At 48.2% G+C, this 10,614-nt stretch overlaps 1 protein-coding gene across 2 annotated transcripts in view; it reads left to right on the plus strand.

Annotated features, from left to right (window-relative positions):
• The first annotated feature begins 248 nt into the window (after positions 1–248).
• Positions 249–10,614, plus strand: part of Cand1 (Cullin-associated and neddylation-dissociated 1) — a 21,273-nt gene continuing 10,907 nt past the window's right edge. Inside the window, exons 1-9 of one of the 2 annotated variants that reach the window (XM_037224087.1) lie at positions 249–353; positions 6,272–6,461; positions 6,903–7,072; positions 7,203–7,416; positions 8,046–8,194; positions 8,609–8,752; positions 9,020–9,182; positions 9,550–9,799; positions 10,315–10,451. In XM_037224087.1, the coding sequence (XP_037079982.1) occupies positions 6,420–6,461; positions 6,903–7,072; positions 7,203–7,416; positions 8,046–8,194; positions 8,609–8,752; positions 9,020–9,182; positions 9,550–9,799; positions 10,315–10,451 (1,269 nt within the window). In that variant the 5' untranslated portion in view covers positions 249–353; positions 6,272–6,419. The remainder of the gene's footprint in view (positions 354–6,271; positions 6,462–6,902; positions 7,073–7,202; positions 7,417–8,045; positions 8,195–8,608; positions 8,753–9,019; positions 9,183–9,549; positions 9,800–10,314; positions 10,452–10,614) is intronic. The other variant, XM_037224088.1, reaches the window with a different exon arrangement.

Below are 10,614 nucleotides of genomic sequence, written 5' to 3' on the forward strand. Positions count from 1 at the left end.
CAGTTTTGAACGACTGATGACTTTGGTTACACCAACCTACAGATGAAAATATAGCACAAAGATCTTAAAAGCAGAATAATTGTTAAGTAATGGCTTTTTTAAGCAACCACTTTCTGGATTATCGGGTGGAACCTCGTTAATTGTAATTAGTAGTCGCGTTTTCCACCTCAAACGACACTATTTGTCACGCATTCGCCACCGCTGCCTACGGAGGTTCAGCAAGTTTGCATACCCTTGTGCGTCCTGCCTCGGGTGGTGCATTTGTGAATTGCGAGGGCGGTGGGTGTCCGTGGTTTCGCCGTTGGTTCGGGTGGTAGTTCCAGTGTTCTGGGTTTCAACTTCTTATTAATTCGGTAAATATTTTCCTGATCACTTCAGGCTCATGGCCATATGCGCGTATTGGGCATCAGGTAGCGCGTAGAGACCTGCGCCTGAAAGGCGGACGTTGTACCGGTGTGGTTGTTACAATAGTGATATATTTGTTTTAGTTTGTGGCTTTACCATTTGTAGATTGGATTGACGTCTTGATCTTTATTTCAGCCCCTAGGTCAGAGATCAGCTTCTGTGATACACTTGACAAAAAACTTGATCATTCAAGGGAGCTGCATGTTTGGTGGCTCACAAAAAGCAAGAGTTTGTGATTGTTAACTGCCATATATTGAGCTTTAAGTAGTTAACCTTTTGTGGAGCAACAGAAAACTACCTTACACTTTTCTCTGTCATGGCTTCTTTAGGCTTCATGATGTACCATTCTTGCTTTCTTCTGGCATTGCACAGCTCATCTACAAATGTTAACATTTGTTTTGTTTTTCCACCTGTGAGCAGTTCTTTCCATACCTTTTATGTATTTTGTCTTGGGAGGACACATGATAAGACACATGAGGTCTCACTGAGACAACATCAAGAAACATTCAAATCTAACCATTTGTGTGTGTTGGAAATAAAAGATCAGATGTTGAATGAGGAGCTGGTGCATGAAACATGGATTCCCACCTCTGGAATTTATCAATAGCTTCTCATATTCATTTGCAGGAGCAGCTTTTATATGTCTTGTTGCATGCCATTAGAGTGTACTCTTGAGTCACCTAGCTAATAAAACCCAAAACTTACACTCACATATATAAGGATATAAAATACTGATGTAATATTTTAATAACATAATATCATGCTGACAAGATATTAGTAGATATACTTTAGAATATAAACTCATTTATTTAATCTTCACTGTATTGCCATCAGTATATTTATCATACTATATCATGATATGCATCCCACAAAATGGGAGATATTATGCTGTCAGTGAATGTTGCAAAAGTTTATTCATAAAGCTTATTTGGTTTTCAACTACCTATGCAATTAAATTAAGCCAATCCCACATATAAATATCTGATGCCTTCTTGCAGAATGCTGTGAATGTCTCAAATGTTCTCTGGTAACTAAAAGATGGCCTTGTAAGGTCACAGAGCCACAGCCTACCTGTACAATTATATTCTTCAAGCCAGATCAAGACAAAATGGACTCCTCCATTTAAAAAAGAAATAATTCACCCTGTAAAATACTGACTGTTTCACAGCATCTGTCACATCACCAGCATGGAAAGCTACTCACTTCAAGACCATGTGGGAATCAGTGAGAATGTTTTTGTTCCTGAGAACCAAAGGCAACTGTATAGAATTTTCTCTTTTATGAAGATGCTATAGAAAATAATGTTGTTGATCTGCTGAAAATAGAAATCTACTCCAGAAAGGATGGACAAAGCAATTAAAGTGAGAACTTTGTCTCAGTGTGATAAAACTTTTGCTGGTTCCTAGTGCAAAATGTAGTATTAATGGGACTTCACTCATAATGTGGGCACATCTGCTTATGAATTTGTACCCATGCTCTCAATTAATATTCTCAACTTTATAGTTTATTAAGAACCTTGAGTGCCAAAGTTAGAGTTTGGGTCTTGTCAATAATCATGATTCTTGTTTTCTGGATGCAACACATTCAGTGCCATCCTTCTGAATTCCTTTTTTGACAAAAATGTATAGAACCTATTATTATAAACTATAAGCTATAAAACCTTTTAAAACATATTCAACAAATATTCTTCATTTTGTGAGTGCATGTCATCCAGCATACTTAATCTACAACCTGACAAACACCCTGCATGCCTATGCTGATCAAATATGACAGATCAAGAAGCTGTTTTTATCTTGTGTACCTTAGCAATGACACCTTGCATTGGTCCATGAGTCCCAGATCTTCAATCTTACAAGATCCAGGACCATTTGTAAATGTATTCAAAGGAGCCTCTGACATGTGGATCTATCTCCAAATTTTCCTGAGGATTCTCATAAGATTTTATGATTTTCTTCTTCTCAAATTTTCCAAAATAATGATTGGTGGCAGTATTCAAGATCTTTTTCTATACTTTGTGAAAGGATCCTTTAAGGCCTGTGACCTCTTCCTAATTTGTCTCCGAAGTATCTGTTGCAATCTGGGAATTTTTGGCGGTGATCCAGGTGCTTGTCCACCTAAGACACAACTTACCCTATAAAGTTGTATGTTAAGTTCTCAGTTTTTGTCAGTCATCTTGCTGACTTGGCACCTGTCTAGTTCAGCCACCTGACATTGTGATGCCTTCCAGTAAAGACAATTTTCCTGCTTGTGCCAATTGCTAAATTACTTTGTTTATGGAATAATATGACTCCCAGCTTCCCAATGCCAATCAATACATACAAAGGTGATGCCTTGTGGCAACATGTTTTTCATTTGTATTATTGGCCTCTCTGGAACATACTAATGAAACACTGGAAAACTGGAAACTAGAGAAAAGACTGTCAAAGGATTATTTGGGTCAGTATCATACACAACTGTTGGATGTCCTTCAGTTGGCCATGTCCTGTAATGTTGCTCAAATGATCCAGCATCACTTTGGTAGCATGCAATGTGGAGTGGAGGTCAAACAATATGCCTTAAACATAATAAATTTGAAAAATACATGATTGCAGTTTTCATTGGATAACAGATAAACATAGACCTAGACATGTATCTGGGCCATCCACAATGAATGTGGGGCTATTACAGCCAGTAGGAAATAAAAGTTAATTACATGTCAACACAGGGCATCAAAGTTGAGCATACACACACAAATTCACATGTGCACACATGCAAATGGACCATTACACCTGTGGGGGAGGTGTAGGGATGAAAGATTGGCATCTAGTGCCTCACTGCTCACTCAGTATGACTCATTTTTTTGCTGGGCAGTCACCTGCGAATGAAATCGTTACTTCCACATCGCGATCCTTGATCAGGGCACATACAAGTCACCATCCTGTGTAGTGCTGGTCTCCCGAGCCTCTGCTGCGTGCGAAACGCAATGGCGAGGTCTCTGGTTCCCCATGTGACACACTGTGTTGCAGCACAGTGAGCACGTAATACCCCACCAAACACTCAGCATAGTGAGCACATAGTACCTCACCAAACACTCAGCGTAGTGAGCACATAGTACCTCACCAAACACTCTAGTACCTCACTAAACACTCAGCATAGTGAGCACGTAGTACCCCACCAAACACTGGGCGTAGTGGGCGCGTAGTACCCCACCAAACACTGAGTGTAGTGAGCACGTAGTACCTCACTAGACACTCAGCATAGTGAGTACGTAGTACCTCACTAAACACTCAGCATAGTGAGCAAATAGTACCTCACCGAATACTCATCTGGCAGCCTTGCCAAACTATGAAGCATGCCCAATAAGACGTGAACTTTTGTGTCCAAAGATAGGACAGTGTGGTTCGACCATTGTATCCTGACCATGTTGTTATGAGCATCATCACAATGCACTGACAGTCAAAAACACTGTATGAACCACATTTTCGGGTTTGCGGCAGATCAAGGTGTCTACCAGATAGGTGATAACGTGGGAAGGGGGAGAGGTGCTTCAGATGTGATGGACACGCCAACATGCCAACATAGCATTGAGTACAATGGCATATAGTCTCGCAAAGTGAGTTGGGGGTGCCTGTGCAGTAAGAAATGATGTAACCCGTCTCCCAATTTGGCCTACGAATGGGTTTCTCCACGGATTTGGTCCGCTTTCTTCTCAGAGATAGTGGGGGAGGCGGGCGGGGGGGGGGGGGGCACCCCAGGGGTGGGAGCTAAAGCTGCAAGCAGAATAGGAAACCACACCCCTGGTTGTATGACGAGAGTGTGGGGTGGGTGCGAGCAGACTAAATCAAGACTGCTCCCAAACAGGGATGAGATTGCGATCGCTAAGTTCGTAACTAAGATAAACTTGGGCTGACGTAGTAAGTACCACACATGCCTTGTTGAAGGTCCAACAACTGAGTTATGTCTGCGCTGGTCTTTAATTCCGCTAAACCTAAACTATAGATAAGACAGTACCAATAGCCTTACTCCTTGCAGGATAGCCAGGGGAATGGAGGGAAAGCAGTATTAATATTTCGGCTGCATACCTCCATCAAAATGAATATCAGTAGTAAATTTGAATTGTTTGAATTTACGACAGTACGACGATCGATCAGTAGTACGGTCAGTAGTAATCAGTAGATTAGTTAGTGGATTAATAGATTAAGTTAAGTAAAGTAAAGTAGTCAGTAGATCAGTAGTAGATCAGTAAATTTACGATCAGTAGTAAATTTGAATGTGCTTCTGATCTTTGTTTTGATGAAGGCGTGCGGCTGAAATGTTAATACATGTATCTCGTCATACTCCTGGCTATTCTAGGAAGACTGAGATTATTGCTACAGTCATCTATTTATCTATCTATCTTTATATACATATGATATTTATTATTTATATGATGTGATGTATATATATATATATATATATATGTATATATATATATATATATATATATATATATATATATATATATATATATATATATATATATATATATATATATATATATATATACTTACTGTCTGCTTGCTGGTGTTTTTGCAGAAAGTGTGGGCCAGCTGACCGAGATTAGGTGTCCTTCCTTTACTGGACTGGCGCTGTGTCCTCTATCAACTAGCAAAAGTTATTCGTAAAGGCACTGAAGAGCAGAGGGAGCAGAGAGGAATCCTGAACGATGCTGTTGAAAATGTTTGGTGAGAGGGGGGGGGGGGGGCGGTCTCTTAACTTGGTGATATTTGGAGATGTTGAGACATCCGGGTTATCAGTGGTCTTGCCATCCCGCGGATAGCTTCATAGGTGGGCCGGAAGCCAAGAAGAGTCAGTTTGCCGCCACAGCCGCCTGCTCGAGAGTTTGGAGCGGTTTATCATATCGCAACAATTCCTGGAGTCGAGTAAACACAACAACGAAATGCCTCAACGGCCATTGGCCGATAAGATATGGCCGGAAATGTAGGCTGCACGGCTCTCGCCGGGTGACGGAGACGGAAACAGTGCTGGAACGGCACGATTGGGCGGCTTCAGGAAAGCTAACTGTAGAACTGCTGGTGCACAGCCTGCTCGGCAATTTTGACCCGGCAGGCACGATCGACACTGGGCAGTGACCTGAAAGCAAGGAATGGTCCCTCGATTTTGACAGTAAGATCTATTGATGCGTCCAGAACAAGGGCATGCCTGAAAGATGCAGGCCAGAGTTGACGAGATGGCAATGCATCGTGTCGATGGTGCCAAAGCGGAGTCAGGCAGGTGGCCAGCATATCCCATCCTTACCGCCGGCCAAAGAGCTGCCCACGTGAAACACGATGGTCCGCAACCCCGTGAGCCTGGGTGGCGCCAGTGAAGGAGGGCAGGCTCCTTGCGTGGCCCGTGCTGTGAATGTGAGGTGGCTCCCCTGGCTGGCTGATCGCCCGTCGCACGCGGACCCACACCCACGAAACAGGCGCGGAGGTGGTCAGGTGGCGTCTCAGGGTTAACTCTGCGGCTTGCTGACCCCCAACATTTGAGCCAATGTGTTTGCTATATAGATACTGATATCTCAGTTTATCACGACCATGTAGCAGCCAATCAACTTCAAATAAGCTCGTATAGGTCATTTTCAAATAAATATCACAGCAGCGAAGGAATTACCTTTGTGTAGGAAGTGATTAGGCTGATACATAATTATCATGCAAGGAAGATATGCTTCCTGCTCAGACTGCTTAAGATGCTGATTATTGTTGAAGTATTTCTCCGGCACGTCGGTGTGGTTTTTTCTGGTCATGCAATTAACGCATGAGGAAATAGTTATTGCAGTTTGGCAGCTTTTGTGCACAATGCAGCCATTCCATTTATTTTCTATTCACTCACTTTTCCTTTTCAGGTCAGATATTTCGAATGATACATTGGTCAACTAGCCGTGATTCCGTCGCCGCCAACTAGTGCTCATAGAGCATTGAGACTGCCACGTAGCACGCGCTGTGCGGCGTCATCGGCACTTCATCAAAATACCAAACGAGCAAGGTCACAAAATGTCCAGCATGTCGTACCACATTCCGAATCTCCTGGACAAGGTGAGAGGCCAGCCAGTCTAAACCAATTCAGCGGTGCATGTTGATAGTAAAGCTCTGCTTGCTTGAGATCAGCTCAGCTTTCCAGTTTGAGCTGAGCTGATTGGCGGTTTTACAGAGCCTGTTCATAACTCTTAAGCTGGTTGTCTGTTAAGTGGTAGTTGTTACTGTAAACTGGGAATGGACATCAGTTTTACATTAAGTCTTGATTATATATGCTACTGGGGCCCATATGCGTGGGATGGAATATATTGGAAAAGTGGCTCATTGCTTGAAAGACAACTTTGGAAACACATTTATGGAAGAACAGTTTTCAGTGATTGCATTCACGATGATCTGTTTATCTTTTCAAGCTGTTTTTGTTGTTGAGATATTTCGCTTGTCAGAGATCTTCACTACCTGTTAACTTTCTTTCGTGGTTTTTCTTTGTCGCACCACCCGTAGATGACGTCTACAGACAAGGACCTGCGCTTCATGGCAACAAACGATCTAATGGTGGAGCTCCAGAAAGACAGTATCAAACTAGATGACGAGTCGGAGCGCAAGGTGGTCAGAATGATCCTGAAGCTGCTAGAGGACAAGAATGGCGAGGTCCAGAACCTGGCTGTGAAATGGTGAGTATATCCGGCCTGCCCGTTCCGTCGGGTGTCGTCGCGTAAAGCCATGCTTTGTGCAGTCGCTGGTCTTCTGGAAGTGCCCGTCCTATACGTAGCTTTAGGTGACGGAGGACGTGCCGCGTTTCAGCCTGGGCCCGCTGGTGGTGAAGGTGAAGGAGCTGCAGGTGGAGACTATCGTCGACACGCTGTGCAACAACATGGTGTCGGACAAGGAGCAGTTGCGGGATATCAGCAGCATCGCGCTCAAGACTGTCATCAACGAACTGCCGCCGGGCGCCAGCCTGCAGACCACCAGCGTGTGCCGCCGCACTATCGTACAGCTGTGTCGCGCCATCAGCATGGTCAGTGTCGCACCCGGCGCCGCCGCCGCCGCCGGTGCGCCGTGGGCAGGTTCATCTTCATCTCCCACATCATCAACATCTCCCGCACCATTGTCCTGCCCTGCCGGGAGTGCCCTGTGCCAGCAGAGTCCAGTCGTACGCGATGTGGTTCTTCCCATGCGGCTCTCTTATTCACCCCGTGCCGCAAAATTATCCTCACATAGTCAGAATCCTCATGATATTGTCAGTTTAGGTTGCATATCGTCATTATGCACACACGCGGTCAACATGCAACGTGCATTATCAGTTTCTACCTAATACCTTCCGCGTTTGCCCCGTATCGACAGCATCCAGCTCGCATCGTCAGTATCCATCTTCGCATGCTTTAGTCTTCCCCCACGCCGTCATTATGTTCCTCCATGTCGTCAGTGTCATACCTCACGTCGTCGGTCCCTACGCGTTACGTCAATGCTCGCCCCACTTCTTCAGTATCCATCCCACATCGCTTTTGTCCACCCCGCATCGTCAGTATCCAATCCTGCATCATCAGCGTCCACTCCGCATCGTCAGCGTCCACCCCGCATCGTCTGTGTTGGCTGTTGTCGTCGGCATCCAACTGGGCATGGTCAGCACGCGCCCGACGTCGCCAGGCGACGGATGTGTCGGTACAGCTGGAGGCGCTCGACATCCTGGCCGACATGCTCTCCCGCTTTGGCTCGCTGCTGGTCAGCTACCACGCCAGCATCCTGGAGGCCCTGCTGCCACAGCTCTCCTCACCGCGTCTGGCCGTCCGCAAGAGGTGGGTCTCCGTGCAACTGGTCCGCCATGTCTCTGGCCTGGCCGGGCTTGTCCGGTCTGCCCGGGTCTGCCCGGTCTGTCCGATCTGTTCGGATTTCGAGTCTGTCCGGTTTTCCCGGTCTGTTCTGTCTGTTCGGGTCTGCCAGACTTGCTCGGGTCTGCCCGGTCTGTCTGGTCTGTCTGCTTTGTCGCTCTGTCCGCTCTGTCTCCTTTGTCTGCCGGTCGTGGACTGGTGCGGACAATGAGAGGTGTTCCTCTACTTGACTTGCGTGCTCAGATGGCCCTAGAGCGCGCTGGACCATTTTCGTCCAGCCTGTCCTCTGCGTTCTTGTCTGGGGGTGTGTGACGCGGTCAGGGTGTCTGCTTGGGGAGCGGGAGGCGCTGCGTCACCTCTCACGGACGCTTGGTTGGGCAGGACGATCATCGCTCTCGGTCACCTGGTGCTCAGCTGCAGCATCGACCTCTACAGCAAGCTGATCGACCATCTGCTCGAGTGCATTCAGCGCAAGCAGGACAACTCGGCTACCCGCACCTACATCAACGCCGTGGCCGCCATCAGGTGAGCCGGGAACTTTGGGAACAGGGTAGGACGCGGTCAAAGGCCGCCGGACATAGGCTCTGCCACGCGGCTGGGCATTCGTGTGCTTTTCGTTTAGAGTAAGTGAAGATTAGTACGCTGCTAGCGTCGATCAGAGGGTAACCATTTTTGCCCTCAGTCCCAAGAACGTCCCAATTTCAACACGGAGACGAGCATCAAAGGCCGCCTTGGCCATCCTCCAGGCGTTCTGTTTGTGTGCGGTGGGAGTGACCCGGCCGCCGCCCCCAGCCGCGGCGCGGGACACCGATTCGGCGAGCACCTGGAGCGCGTGCTGCCGCTGGTGGTGGGCCACTGCCAGGTGGACGACGACGAGCTGCGCGAACACTGCCTGCAGGCGCTGGAGGCGTTCGTGCACAAGTGCCCCAAGGAGGTGACGCCCCACATCGGCACGGTCAGTGGCACACGGAGCGCCACCGGGCGCTGCTGCTGACGCTGTGGGATTGGCGGGACACAGTCGCTATTCGCTGGGCTGGCCACAGTCGCACAGTCGCTGGGCGCACGATCTTTCACACATGTTTGCTTTGCTGGAAGTCGTGCCTCGTACCTCTGTGTTTAGCGCTGGAAATTAAAGCATCTTGTCGGTATCTGCCGCGGCAGCTGCTTTATGGTACTCTCAGCTGCCTTTGCTTTAGAAGCGCCGTGACTGACACCGTGCAGTGACGGCTTTTTATCATCCGATTTCCTGATCTGTGTCAAGCATGGTCATAGTGGAGAAGTGGTTTGGTTCACGGAAGCACCCTGACTCTGGCTTGCCGCAGATCCTGGGCCTGTGCCTGCGCTACCTCTCGCACGACCCCAACTACAACTACGCCGACGACGAGGAGGACATGGAGGAGACGGACGGCGACGAGGACGAGAACGAGGACGACTACAGCGACGACGACGACATGTCGTGGAAGGTGCGGCGCGCGGCCGCCAAGTGCCTGGAGGCTGTCATCTCCACCCGGCACGAGATGCTGCTCGACTTCTACCGCACCGTCTCGCCTGAGCTCATCAACAGGTTCAAAGGTGGGCGTGCCGCCGCGCGGCCGGCGCTCGCGCGCGCCGCCTGGTGCGAGGCTGCAGCCGAGATGTGCCAGCCGGGGCAGTCTGGCGCGTGCCGCTGGCGTCGTCGGCTCACTACGGGGCTGGAGATTGGTGTCCGGCTTTGCAGTCAGTCCGGCTCGTGCTGTCTGGCAGTGGTCCGACGCTGTGACGGCCAGTCAGTCGGGCTCGTGCTCTCTGGCAGTGGTCCGACGCTGTGACGGCCAGCTGGTTTAAATGTATGGGCGGATGTGGTGGACGCCAGGCTCGTCATATGAAATCTGAACATGGTGAATGGTCATTGGTATAGTGCAATTGTTTCTGCAGAGTGGCATTGTCATTCTGACAAAAATCGGCTTTCAGTATGTCAGGAGGTACTGGCCAAACAACGATATCAGGCAAATGCTCGCTCTTCTGTCAAAACTTGACGTTCCAGGCCGGTACTGCTCGTCGTACCGCTGGCTCCACGCCCGTGGTGTTGAGCTTGTCGGTCGTTGCAGAACGCGAGGAGAACGTGAAGGCGGACATTTTCCACGCGTACGTGTCGTTGCTGCGCCAGACCAAGGCCAGCACGTCGGTCATCGACACGGACTTCATGGATGATGGCGAGTCGCCACTCACCACCCTGCAGCAGCAGGTGAGATGTTACTGGGTCTCTATGCTCTGCAGCAAAGATGGAGGAGGGCAGCGTGAGCTATGCAGCCAGTGCAAAAAGGGATCGTAAAGCTGACATATCAGCCCACTGAATGAATGAGTGAACAGTGTGACGCGGCACAAAGGCATTTGCAAGCAATAAAGGC

Source organism: Pollicipes pollicipes, unplaced genomic scaffold, assembly GCF_011947565.3.
Source record: "Pollicipes pollicipes isolate AB1234 unplaced genomic scaffold, Ppol_2.1 Scaffold_4881;HRSCAF=5763_pilon_pilon_pilon, whole genome shotgun sequence".
NCBI classification, from domain to species: domain Eukaryota; kingdom Metazoa; phylum Arthropoda; class Thecostraca; order Pollicipedomorpha; family Pollicipedidae; genus Pollicipes; species Pollicipes pollicipes.